We start from the raw sequence: 14159 nt of genomic DNA on the forward strand, positions 1-14159 counted from the left end.
CAGATGTACATTTAGATAAAGCATCTTCCATTTAGAGTGGCAGGATAGTTGAACAAAGTTTAGACAATAAATGCAAGGGAAGAGTTGGACTGTCACAATGCAGGGCATCAGGACATGCACATGATGAATTRAACACACCTTTGCCTTTTCAGTGGGCCCTTCATTTGAAATAGGTCAGTGAGGTTTCAGCAGCTTCTGCCTCCCACGTATCAGTGCGAGGGTGAGCAGCATTTCAGCACTTCAGGCTTAAATTAGCTCTGTAGCCTGAGCAGGCAGGTCAGGAGTTGAAATATCTCTTCTCTTTTAGATGGCTTGCRTTGCTTCCAGTGACTCTATACCTGYTCTTCTGTTTCAGTGCAGTRTTGGGTTCCTTCATTCTCGTGTCAACACCTTTTCAGTAGTCACTTAAACCAGCTGCACTATTTTTTCTTTCACGGTGTGTCTGAAGCTTTTTATGAGTGTTACCTGAGGTTTGTGCTAGAATGACAGTGCTGGCAATTATCTGTCATGTGATGTTAGGAAGAGAAGTCCCTTGGGAGTATCAAGGGGGAGAATTCAGAGTATTCCCCTTTAAATTGTCTTAAACCAAGACAAGTGGAAATACTGATACACTGACTGAGTCAAGAATTTTGCCCTCTTTGCACCTCTTTCAGTTTTTAGCATTGAATCTGATTAATGTTCTGTCCTTCTCTCTGATATGTGCATTTTCCCACTCAGTTAATGATTTTTGTTTGCTCAGTCACCCAGCARTTTTTATGATGGTAGGGTTTTTTGTTTGTAGAAGTTATTTTTATTAAAATAGAATTTAGTTTCTACCCTTCCTGCACTCCTTCCACCACTGACTGATACCTCGTCCCAGTAGCTGCTGCTGTGGTACTGGACTTCTCTTTTAACCCCTGCMCCCCCAGCCTGGGTAACTCCAGGTAGCTGGACCTCACTCTTGAATTTTGGCTTTGAAGAGCTACCAACAGCAAGATGCAGGTTTTTTATTTAATTGGCTTTTTAGAGCACTTCTCACATTTCYTTGGAGAGAGGAAAAAGGGGAAAACAGAGAGGAGCAAACAGGTAACACGAGAAATAAAAGGAGCAGGTATCCTCAGGTGCTGAGTGTCATCTTGTGTCCTCCTTTCTCACCTCGTGGAATCAGTTTTGGTTTCTTTGTGGKTTTTCCTACTCCAAAATTTCCTTTGTCCTGATAAGCACTTTGTTAAAAAATGCACTGGGGTGACTGGGGAGGGGGACAGTGAGGACAGTGCCATGGGGTGAGAGACATCCTTGSAGAGCTGGAATATTCATTGGCAAGGCAGGTCTGTGCTGGGAATAGATTCCAGTGGCAGATTTCAGATCATAAAGTCTGTCAGTGCTGTATTTCAGGAGAGGAACCGTGTTTTCCCTTGTTCTGTGTAACCCCCCTATGTGAAATACTTCATTTGTGTTGYTTTAAGAATTCAGGGAGTTAATACATACCTGTTAAGGTCTGGTGACTGCCACTTAAGCTGGAATATAGCTGTAAGATGGTTTGATAGAACTTAGATAGGAAACTTGGAAAAACAGGTTGCACTCCTGGGATAGATGGTGTTCTTTGTGTTGTTAATGAATGGTGTAAATAGCTGACTTTTTAATGGGTTCTAATCTCACTTTTAAAAACTGAAATGAACTRCTGTAGAAAGGAATTTGAAGGAAAATACCAAATATGCTTTAGAGTTTCAGCAACATTCATATTTTCATTTGGGTATAGAGAATTGTTATGTAAACCTTTACTTTTATGTTCGTTTGTTATAGATGTTCTCTTCAGTCTCTTTTCTTTTATTTCCAAATAATTTGTTTCTGTTTTGTTTTTTTTTCTCTTTCCTTTTCTTGCCTCTTTGTAAAGGAGTCAATCACTGTCAGCATAAAGTAAAGAAAGCTAGACGCTTTCTGCCTTTCGTCTTCTGTGCCCATGAGTCGCCGCCCAAGGGTACTGCTCTGCTCTTTGTCTAGGCTGCCTTATTAACCCAAAAGCTGAATATACTAACTCAGTTACTGTTTGTAAACTACTTTAGCCTCAGGTAAACAGAGTTCCAAGAATAATTTCATTATATTTTCCTCCTGTTGGATTGGATTTTTGTGCAGCTTGCTGCTCCCCGTTTGTATGGGCAACCTGATTTCGAGCTTCATATGCCACAATGACAAACATATTAAATTATTTTATTTATACAGTTATGCAGCCCTTGTCTGCAATCTTTTTTTTTTGTTATTATATTTTGACTTCATTCTTGGACCCCTGATACAGCATGCTTGTGGATGAAACAGAATAGCAACAACAAGCATCAGCTGAGATCACTTTGAATTAAACACAGAACACAGCGATGCTTTTGGCTGCGTGCTGGTCCAGTGCTGGTCTGAACCAGTTTGGCTTTATTAGGGGTAAGAAGAATTTCCTGTTATCTTTAAAAACTGTCTAAAACATTTGCCTTAGCTTGTGCTGTGGGGTTTGGTGTGCAGTRRGGCTGCTGCAGTACACGTGGGATCYGGTGTTCGTTTGGAACTCTTCCCTGTAGAGTCGCTCCCTTTTTCCATCGTTTAAATTTCAGCCTTGTACAACTGCACTCTGCTCTGTGTCATTCAAACTTTGATGGTTCCATTTCTTACTCGTGTCTTGGTGATAGCTCAGGAGTGCATTTCTTCTGGAAGGGTCAGCACCAACTCTGCTTGTCCAAAGTCCTCAGTGTACGTGCAGAGTCAGGTTGAGCTGACTCAAATGGCTGTAGGAGAACTGCTTTAAAATACRGAATAAACCCAGAAATTGACTTTTCTTAACAATGCATTAAAAGAAATAGTTACAGTTCCAAATTAAATTTGTGTGTACCTTTGTGTTTGAAAGTCATTAACTCTGTTTCATCATAAAAGCTTCTTAGAGCGTATCTCTGTCCCTTGGGTTTTAGGTGTGAAGTCTTAATTTCTGCTACTTTTCTGGTTTCTCTTGAGTCAGGTATATAAGATAACTACAGTCTGAATACTTTTGGATTACTCATGAATTTAATAGTATATTTTCCCCTCCCCCTTCTCTGTCCCCTCTCTCTCCCCCTCTTTTTTCTCTCTCCTTGCATGCCACCTGGATCTGCAGATGAAATTAGTGGGGACGGTAATATGTTTTCTAGTCTGTGTGTTACTAACGTGCAATATGCAACTCTTATCTCCATATACCACTCAATGCACATTTCAGTAATACATTTTATACAGCTTTTAGTGTTCTAAAGTGGTCTGCTTTGGATATTAGCTGATGAATACTGTACTTTACAGGTTTTGCAACTAATGCTTTCTGCTAAACTGGAATTGGAAAAAGGAAAAATTCTATTTCAGACATGGAGGGATGTGGTGGTGCATGTGTTTGCAATGAGAYTTGTGGCATGATGCAAAGAAGGTTTAGGGGTTTGCAAGAATGTCCAGTTTGATTGAAATGGTTATATCTTCATTAATTTGGGTAGTGGGTGAGATCAGTGGATATAACACCTGAGAAAATACTCTACTGAGTAATGCTTTAAAGGCATCAAAGTGCTCCKTGCATAAAAAAGGAGCTCTACAAGGTAGATTAATGCAGATTGAATACATGAATATTAACCAGGTTTCAGCTCTTCAGACTAATAATTTTAAAGACAGATTTTAATGTTTGTGGTTTTATTTAAAAAACTTTTAAACTTACAAAATATTTAACTCCTGCAGATTTCATAAGTTTTTTTCCTCTAAAAACAAGTAGAGTTTTGTTTCTTTTAAAAGATTTTTAGCCATTTTTCTGAAGGGTTCCATCTGATGTTGGGAAAGAATCAAACTGCTACTACTGATAGTGTATGTGTCTTTATTCTTCTAAGTAGGAGGCACTAAAAGGGCATAAAAGCAATATGCAAAGGAGAGCGATAAGGGGAAATAGAGATCAYGTCTTGTGACCTTCCTTTCAGAAAAATTGAAAGGGGGTGTACTAACTTTTCATCTCCTTTCTGTCAGATATAAACRAAAGATAATACCACACAGTCTTCTTTTTCTTAAAAATCAAAAGGACATTTTTTCCCCTCAAAAATTAAAAACTCTATTTCAGATACTACCCCTACATGGCTTTTTATTGGAACTTAYCTTCTTTTATAAATTACAAGCTCTGATAAATGGGAAAAATAATGAAAAAGGGACGTTCAAACATTTGCTTAAGGTCATGGATTAGCTATTACAAATTTAATACCCTGGGATGTTTCTCCCTACAGTTTAATAAATGCATTCAGATTTAATAAAGCTCAAATTGGSTCATTCACGTGTGTGACCACCACTACCTTTACCCAAAAGTAACCTGCTCATTATTCCATTTCCAGGAATTAGAACAAGTGATGGTGCTAGGATTTAAAAGTGCAGGAGGGCAGCAGTGATGAGCCCTGCTATTAAATCTGAGTTTTTCCAGACTTACCAAGGACCCAGATGATATTTGGAATCTCTGCTTTGTTGGGAGTGTTCGGCTCTCCAGAATGCAGTAACACATCCTCCTTTGTGGAGCTGCCTGGAGAGCCTTGCCCAGCTCAGTTTYGCTTTAGGCCCTACAGAGGTTCTGGAATTTCTCTAAGCAGACACAGTTCTGGCTTTAGGAGCACTGGTAACAGTCTATGATTAATCCTGGGATCAAACCCCTGTGTGAGGGAGGTTAATTCTCTTTATTCCAGAACAGTAGGAGCCCATCAGCGTTGGTGCCTCGACTGAATTTTCCTCCAATTCCCTGAAACAATGCCAGGCATATATACAKGAGTTAATTTTTTATATATTCCTCTCCAGAGTGTTAAATGTGGAGCAGGAAATATTTGTGTCTTTACTTCCATACATTTGTTTGGATTGATTATGAAGACACTTCTGATTTCTTGATGGTTTTGGGCAATGTATCAAAACCATGTAAAGTGCTCTGTGCTGTTCTGAGAATGCTTTTAATATGAATTAACTCATTAATTTAAAACAGAGAGATGAAYAAGCCCCATCATTGATCACATTCTGTAAGCACTGTTCCCTCAATTAGTGTGTGAAAAGGGTTTGGGGTTTTTTATGAGGCTCCAGTTCTGGTTTCCAAACTTCAAATTTTTTTCTTAAATATGTTTACAATGTCTTTCATCCAGTCAGTTTTTTTTTTATATAGAGTATGAACTTTCTGATATCCTCAACAAAATCCTACCACAATATTAGAAGGAAACWAAGTGATTTATCCTCCATCATGTTGAGGACTTTGTTTTTAAAGCGAATTTTTTAAATCAAACTGAGGCTTATTTTCTACAAAAACATTAGTTTATAATGTGGGGAAGGAAAAAAAATAATAGAGGAAGGTAAACACCTCTGGAGTATGCTGCCTGTTCACAATTGTGCATGGTCTTTRTAATTCATTGCATTTTCATTAGGTRRCTGTATTTTGCTGTGTCCTAAATAGAAATTGCAAAAAACAAAAATTTAAACCGTGTGGAATTTCCCAATTCACCTTTTACAACACCTGGCATATTCCTACAGGAGTTCAAAAGAAAAAAAAAAAAAAGCAGCTTTTATTTTATTTAAGTAGTAAGAAACTAGGATCATAAAATTACACTTACTCCCGGAAGTGGTGTTGGACTTCAAAGGTTATAGGCAACCTGTAGTTTCCTATCGTTGAATATTCAGTTTGCCTGAAAATGAATCCTCTTACTTATCTGTGTGTGTGATATTGATGAGCCTTGCTCTGGTTTCAGGCTTGGCTTGAGCTGAGGGAACCATCCCATCCTTCTTCCCACTCTCACTGTGACTTTGTCCCAGTCCAAGCCATCGCTCTAGAAACGATTCCAGGGAGCTGTAGGGATGAATCCATATGCTCCAGGGCAGATGGGGGAAAAAGGGGGAGGAAATTGTGGCTTCCAGAGGTTTTCCAGTGTGTGATCACCTGGAATCTACCGTGAAAACTGGGTTTGACATTGCTCACTTATGAGAACCTCTCTTTGCATTTGAAGTTGGTGAGTAGAATTTGACAGCCTTGAAGGAAAAAATGAATCCACTGTTGTGGACTGGTTTTAAATCCCTGGCGAATTGATCTGACCTTTAGGGAGTGACCTGCACACACTGGAAGTTCTTTAAAGCAAGAGAAGGACCTTCTGGTAGACTTGGCACCATTTAAACTATTTTCAGAACAGGTGTAAAAAGGTTGCAGCTTTTAAACAGAGGAAGAAATGCACTGTCATATTTCTGAAAATTCTGGGAGCTTGTTTTTCCAAAACCTGTCCATGAAAGCCTGACTCTTGACAGCAAAATTAGTGGTGAATTTCCACTAAAAAAGGAAAATTGAGATTAATGCAAGAAAAAGGGGGGGTGAGAGTGTAGCTTAAAAAAAAATCTTCRTGCTCTAGAAGACTCTGTGGCAAATAATTCATCTGGCCACACTGACARTAGGTGGATGCTGCCCTGGAACATCATTGGTGTCTTCTGCCTGTTTGACATAAAAAATAGCAAACTTACTCACACTTTATTGAAGGTAAAGCCATTKAACTCATTAATATTTTTCTTTTCCTTATTGCAATGGAATTTGCTGTTAAAAAGATTTTAAGTCAACAGTTTGGATGGGTCTCAATTGCTAAACTTGAACTTTTTGGAATACAAATGAATCTTCCTTTTCTTCTTTGTTGAGTGCATCTATGTGATGTAATACAGTTGGCACTGGGGTCATTATCATACCATGAATTATGCATGAGCAAGTTTTAGTCATGCTGTTATGTTAAATGCAGCCCAGCAATGCTGAACTTGGGGGTTGGGACTTATCAGCCTGGATAAATTGGAGATGTTGTGGAGAATTGTTTTCATCTGCTTTTCCCGAAACTCTTCAATTCCTCCCTTTGCAGAGACTGATGACTATGCAGAGATTATAGATGAAGAAGACACTTACACAATGCCCTCAAGTAAGTGCTGTGGTTAACTTGGGAGCTTTTCTATCCAAAAGCTTCTTTGGTTTAGAGGGGACTGACATATTTCAGCCTGATTTAATAAATGTGCAAAGAAAATGTTCTGGTTTCCTGCTATCTGTGATTTCACAGGGAAATTCTTCTTTTGTCTCAAAATGTGGATTCTTTTTTTTAATTGTGATGCTGAACATAACACTTAAAAGATTGGATAAGATCTCTGAATGAGAGCATATGATTGGGAAAGCTCTGTGTATTGCTGTCTGACTGTATCTCACCTTGCTCTGTGGCAGACATGGTACTCTCCAGTTCCATGAGAGAGGAAAACTCAGCTGTACCACATGCAATTTTGTGAAAGATGAAAGATTTCAGCAACGAAAATAAAAATTCTAAGTTCTGCTGAGTCTTCATCTTTGAAGTAAAAACAGTGATGCTGTATCCACCACAAAGATTTTGTGCTACACCCTGTTTGAATTATACAATAAATTGTCAAGGCCAATTCATTTAATGAGAATGTTCAATATTCTGATTTTAAAAGCTGCATCTGGGAAATTCCAGTTGCATTTAGGCAACCAAGGATTTCTCTGGAAGCAGACAATCCATTGATGCAGAATCCTGCCAAAACCATCAGGTTTGGTCAGTGTGAGAGGGGAGGATGGTGCTGAGCTGGGGTGGATTCTGCTGAAGGGCTGTGAACTTACACAGATTTCTGAGCTCACCATGGGGCACAATGGTTCATGATCACTTCAGTGTTCGCAGCATCCTTTCCACTATTGTAGAAAATCTTTCAAAAGCAAGAATATATGTTTTGCAAAACATATATATTTGAACATCAGTATTTGAAAAGCAAGAATATATGTTTTCCAGAAATAAACAGAGCATTTTAATGTCTTGCAGTAATTCACTATATCATTTCTATTAACATAGTTTCAGGATCAAAACATAGTGTGATAAACGATATCCTTCATTTTTGTTAACAGATTAACTTTGTGTAATTTAGTTTTTCACCCCCTAATCTTTTTATTTAAATTCTTATGCAAGTAATTAATTGTGGGCCCAGCCCTGGATGTGCTGAACATTTGAATATTGCTTCAATGCAAAAAACCCATGAGATGGGCTGTGGAGGGAAATTCATKAAGTGCTTTGCTGGGTTGAAGGGGACTCAAGTGTTCAGCTCCCAAAGGACTGAGTCAGTAAAGATCACCAGAACAGACCTGTAACTTCTGCTAATRTAAACTTAAAATTGCATCATATATTTCTTCTTCTTCTTTTCTTAAATGTTAAAAAATGTTTGTCCTGTTTTGATTTTAAGAAGCTCTATCTAAGTAAGCGTTTGATTTTTCTCTTAATTGCACTGCAGAAAGCTATGGAATAGATGAAGGTAACAGGAGACTCTTTACCCATCCCTGTATGCTTGCAGTTTGGAATGATGTGGAGTTCTTAAGCTTACTATTCACTTTCATTTAATAAACATTATTTATTTATAGTTAAACCAGTTAGCTTTGGGATTTTAAAGAGGAAAATGCAGTACTTAAAAGAGATGAAAAAGGCATTTATCACCTTGTTAGCCAGCTATAGATGACATTATTTCTGTAGTGTTAATGATGTCAAAGTCAAGGTTATGAAGTTCTAAGCTGGTTGGTTATATTTTTTTTCTCTGAATAACACAAATAAAGGTGAAAACATATACTGTGCATGCTTTTCTGCTATTCCTGAAATATTTTTCCATGTCTGCTAGAAATTAAATTGCAAATGAACTCATTCAATTGCAATTGATTAAATGTTTTGCTGAAGTACTGAGCCATTTTTATCAGTAATATTCTCAGCCTATTAAACTGTGACGTTCACAAAATTGCATAAGGCCACCAAACATCTCAATTTTACTTCAGTTGAACACTGGCAGAGGTGTGGTGCTCTCCAAATTGTGCTCTTTCATTTTATCTTAATTTGCCATGCTCTTATTCCTGTGTTTTTTTCTTGCAGTTGCCTCTTTAAAAGTTCTCCAGGCTCTTTTGATGGTTCCAAAATCTAAAATCCCACATTGTGGAGTCCTCTTAAACACCCAAAGGGATTTGTGCTGGGGCTGTGTTTAACATCATTGGTGTTGCCCTAAACTGTTTGTTTGCTTTGTCTCTTACCAGCTGTAATTAAAAAGGGTTTAATTATGTTTATTGCACTGAAATAAGTGCAGATAGTTAATTTAGCAATTCAGATTTCACAATTCCTTTCCCGTTGCTTTGGTTCAAAGATTAAGAAAGGTTTGAGAGGTCTCCACTGTGTGTGTGCAGCATCTCTATAGGTTGGTGTGCAGCAAATGTTAATCTTAGTTCTTCATATGTGAGACATTTGAGTGACTTACTTTGAGTTTTGTGTCTTGTGGATTATTTCTCTGCCCTTCAGCAGAAACTTAACATTTCAAGTGCGTTATATTCTTGTAGCCAGAGATTATGAAATTCAAAGGGAGAGGATTGAGCTGGGGCGCTGCATTGGGGAAGGACAGTTTGGAGATGTGCACCAAGGAGTTTACATGAGCCCGGTAAGCCTCACTTCTCAAACAAAAATCAACACAYAATAAAACTTTTCTAGATGAAAAATGTAAGTGTATTCCTTAGAGGTTCTTGGTCTGAGACTTCCAGAACAAATAAGAATTTGCTGCAGTGATCTCACCGTTTCTCTAACAAAAAAAGCTTAATAAAATTACAATATTTTCCTGAARTGCATTACAAAATACTTGGACACCGATCCCAGCAAAATCCCAATGCACAAGAGTCACCTCAGTGAAACCAGGGAGGTTGGCAGGGTTTGTGTAATTTAGGCTGGTGCTTACRAGTTTTTCTAGAAAGACATTTCAGTTTCAGTTTTTACACAAAAACTTTGTGTAAAAAGGCAAGAGAAAGTTGCAAAAAATAGTTCATTTCATCAAATTTCAGAGTTATAATAAAATTAATGTGCGATTCTAAAGTGAAGATTCATATCACATTAGAATAAATTTTGGAATTTGCAATAGATTATATAAGAATTGTTGTGGACAATAATCTAGTCCTAACTTCAGAAAGAGCTGGCTAGGGTGCTGGGTTTGGTGGGTTAAATAAATCTTTAATACAATGATTAGATAAATAAGTAGGGATAAATGTTCTGTTTCAGACAAGTTTGAACTCTGTCCTGATACCCTTATTTAGAAAGCACATCTGATAYACTTTGTATTGAAGGAGAGTCTTATTTTTCTTTTCATTCTGTCCAAATCAACCAGAGTACTAAGGAGTAATGTTTCACTGTTCTTGGGGCATGGTGGATAAATCTAGAGTTCTGTAAACTAAACACCTTTTCTTTAGGACTGTTGTTTGAAAACACTGTCTGTCTCCATTCTTGTTTGTGAGTTGGAAAGCAGGTTTTACTCAGGCATCCTGTGTTGATATTTTTAAACAACAACCTGCTGATTTCTTTTACTAATAGGAATTTACTGCATTTAAGACCCTGGAATATGTGAAGGTGAAACAGAGCAATGATGTCATTAAATTTTAATGTTCTAGTCACAGAGTGTAACTTACACTCTGGGAAGAAATCTTACAGGAGATGTAAGATTGGTTCCAATAACATGGAAGTATTTTCCATGTATATATTCAGCTTGAGTGCAAAAATATRGGAGATACTCCTTGCCTCTTGTTCTACTAGCTTGAAGCTGAATCTCAGAAATTCCATTTTTCACTGCGTTTGTGAAGTCCTTATTTYAGTGAGTCTGCAGCATCCACCTCCCCTGGAATGCTGTTTCCTACCAGGTGTTCCTGAGGGATCACAGCCAGGCTGKATGTGCAGGGTTCTGAATGGAAAATGGGTATTTTTACCAGGATCCCATAAGCAATCTGAGTAAGATTGTCTTTAAAGGCCGATTAGCTGTGGAATTAATCCCAAAATGTCATTTAAAATACCATTTCCTGCTCAGTATAGAACATGTGGCCAGTTTGATACATCCTCACTAGTTTGTCTTCTTATCTAAAACCAAAATATCAGCAAAACCCCAATATTGGACACTTTCCAGCATTTATTCTGCAGAATGTCTTTGCTGGTTGCAGACACTGAGATTCTTCCTTTTGAGGCTCCTGTTGGTTAAAGGATATTTCAAAACTTTGTGTGTAACACTAAGAGAGGGATGGGTCTGGCAGGCATCCAGAGGTCTCACCCCTGGACTGATTGTTCAATCCTGGTTTCCTAAGGGAGTRAAGTCATGATTTACCACCAGTTTTTAGTCATTAATGTGTGAGAAGAGGATTTAGTTTATATTYTCCTGCAAAGTCAACTTGAAGATCTCTTTTGTGAGCAAATTTGAAAATAGGATGTTTTAGCCTGCAAAATACAAATAYTATTCTAATTCTGTTAATGTCTGTAAATAGATTCCAAATAGAGCAAGCCTGAGCAGACATAGACCATAACTCTGAATCTTCATCTCCTGCTGGCCTTAAAAATTGGAGGAGGATAATCATCAACACTGTAACCTTTTGAGGAAAGGKTTTTATGGGAACTGCCCATTAAACAATGGACAATTCCCAGTTTCCCACTTGGAGGGACATAGAAGTCCTTGAACAAGCCCATATCTAATGGAGAAGCTTAGTTTTAAAACATTTCARCTGCTTTCAACACATCAAGAACTTYTCATTTTTCAGTATTCAGAGGATGAGAAATCRTATGGGAAAGTCCATTTGATTTTCAATACATGTTGTTCTGTTAAACTTCCTTTTAACGCCTTGATCTAASTGATTGGGAAGATAATATGTAAAAATCTTTCTTTCACTTTCCTYTGCACTTTGAGTTCACAGTTGACAGTCAGCTTTCCTCTGTGAGAGCCACAAAAAGTCTTTCATTTGGCTTTCTGGGTTTCTTGCTTATATAAGCCAAGTGTCGTTTTTAGCCATATATCTCATTTTTCTTCTATTCTTGCTAAGTATTATCAAGAGTTTACCATCCTCAATAACACAAAAAGTTTACAGTTCTATTCAGTTAAATTTACCATTTTTTTATCATATTTTTTTCACAATTTAACATGGTTTAAAACAGATTAAATATTTCCAAGAYACATTAGATGTAAATGTCATAGGCAAGGTGTCTTGATTATATTRTTATTTCAACACTGCAACTTTCAATGTGTAATTTCTCAATTAAAGGAATTTTTTTATAATAGTATTGTTTTTCCAAAGTAGTTTTGCTGGAATTTCAAAGGACACCTTTTGATGGCTGTGTTTGGTGGGTTGTACTTCAGCTATYTCTGAATAATGTCTTTCAGGAAAATCCAGCTATGGCTGTTGCAATCAAAACGTGTAAAAACTGCACTTCAGACAGCGTTAGAGAAAAATTCTTACAAGAAGCCTGTGAGTATTAAATAACTTCTTTTGGGATCTTTTCTGTAACTTCTCCTYGCAATGACTGTGGCCACCTGTGCAAGGAGTTTCTTATATTAATGTAAATATTTTATTAACATATAGCCTGATTTTYTCCTGTCTTGCAAATAAGTGCCAGRGRACTGCTTTACATCCTTGCATTGCCCATGTATATGATTAGATGGGGGTTCTTGGATTTTCCAAATGTCTGACTCTTGTAAGGCTTAACATTAGATCTGATCCTCTATTTCCTCCTTTCTCACACAGCACTTTCTCCAGTTTATTGCTTTAGAAGGTCAGGTAGTTGTCTTTGCTAGAAAYGTGTCCAAGAGAGATCTGCTTTGAAAATTCAGAATTAAAATCTCTAACAAAATAGACCATTTTTCTAAATAATTGCTTACAAATATCGTATTCCCCAAATAGCACATTTCATGTGTGGAGGAAGGCTTTTTGTTGAGGTGCATAGGAACACAAAACTTCTATAAGAATATTAAACTTACTGATTCCTCTATTGTTTGGTTTTGCAAGCAAATTAAGATATGGCACTTTGGCCCTAATTTTTGCTCATTACCCTCTGCTATTGTGCACCTATAAATGTTGTAAAGGTATTGTATTTTATCAATAAAGTAATTGRTTATGGTCAGATGTTACAGTTTGTTTTCTTCACTATACCTTTATTCAAGGAATTTTTTYCTAGTCTTTCAAAAGATCTGTGATCATAACTAATGGATTCTTGCTTTTGAATGTCAGATTTTTTGTAAATTACTGTAATTTTTTTCCGTTGCATTTCTGTCTGTTGGAACAGTAAATTCCATTGCTTACAGTAATAATTCAGCACTCACAGGTAGGCTGCTGTCTCCTGGCAATGTAGAAAATAATTGCTCATTGAATGCTCCTTATTATGCTTCAAGTCTGGCAGATTGGGAAATGCCATTGTAATCGACACATAAATAGTGCTTTTCAATTCTGATTTAATGGTTTTGCCATTTCTGCTTTTTCATTCTGATTCCCATCTGTTGCCTTTGTCTAGTGTTCAGGTTGCAAACTTGCTCAGAACACTTGGCTACTTCACTCAATTAATAAATTTGTTTCCTAATATTTTAATATTAAGAATATTAAGATATTTTTGAGGTTTGCCTGTGGTGGAGTTTTCAGTGCTGAAAAGATGTAGCAGCTGTTATTGCCTGTRTGACATTTCAACATGTTATTTATTCCTTTTTATTAATGTTTTAAGATATGTCAATGATACGGATGTTTGCTTTTTTGCTTTTTTTCCCGTACTATTCAAAATATTAATATTTTAAAGAATATATTATCTTAAGTTTGCCTATAAATTCTTTTTTAGGAAGATAGGTTATCAAAGTATTACAACAYTTGGTCTTACAAACAGGATTGACTGAGGATTTTTGTTTTGAGTCGCTGTGTACCCATGTGCAGAAATAGAATTCAGAGCTCATCAGAACWGAAATCCAGAAACACCTGGTTTTAGCTTGTGCTTAGTTTAAAGCAGAARATAATGGGTTTTATTCTTGCCTAACTTGAGGTAGACTGAAGCAGACTTTAAATTTGGTAATTTCTGTATATTTCTGCTGATATAACAAACTGCAGGCGTAGGGGAAATGCTGCTGGAGAGTCAAAATGAAGGATGTTTTTCAAGAATAGATTAAGGGTGTTTTTTGCCATGCCTTGTTGGAAAAGGTTCTGCTCCTCTGTGGTGATATCTCATCTGCAGAGCTGCATCAGCCCTGGGGCCCCAGCACAGGGATGGACCTGGAGCTGCTGGAGCCAGTCCAGAGGAGGCCACTGAGATGCTCCAAGGGCTGGAGCACCTCTGCTGTGGAGCCAGACTGGGAGAGCTGGGATTGTTCAACCTGCAGAA

At 37.4% G+C, this 14159-nt stretch overlaps 1 protein-coding gene across 3 annotated transcripts in view; it reads left to right on the forward strand.

Annotated features, from left to right (window-relative positions):
- The window catches only part of PTK2 (protein tyrosine kinase 2), a 187623-nt gene that overhangs the window by 139560 nt on the left and 33904 nt on the right, over window positions 1-14159 (forward strand). For 2 of the 3 annotated variants that reach the window (XM_057369158.1, XM_057369159.1), the window contains 3 exons: window positions 6855-6911; window positions 9350-9447; window positions 12187-12271. In XM_057369158.1, coding sequence (XP_057225141.1) covers window positions 6855-6911; window positions 9350-9447; window positions 12187-12271 — 240 coding nt within the window. Of the gene's footprint in view, window positions 1-1873; window positions 1958-3106; window positions 3125-6854; window positions 6912-9349; window positions 9448-12186; window positions 12272-14159 lie in introns of all 3 variants that reach the window. The other variant, XM_057369160.1, reaches the window with a different exon arrangement.

This window comes from Malurus melanocephalus, unplaced genomic scaffold (genome assembly GCF_030028575.1).
Source record: "Malurus melanocephalus ecotype Western Australia unplaced genomic scaffold, MMel_1.1 scaffold_104, whole genome shotgun sequence".
Taxonomy (NCBI): Eukaryota; Metazoa; Chordata; class Aves; order Passeriformes; family Maluridae; genus Malurus; species Malurus melanocephalus.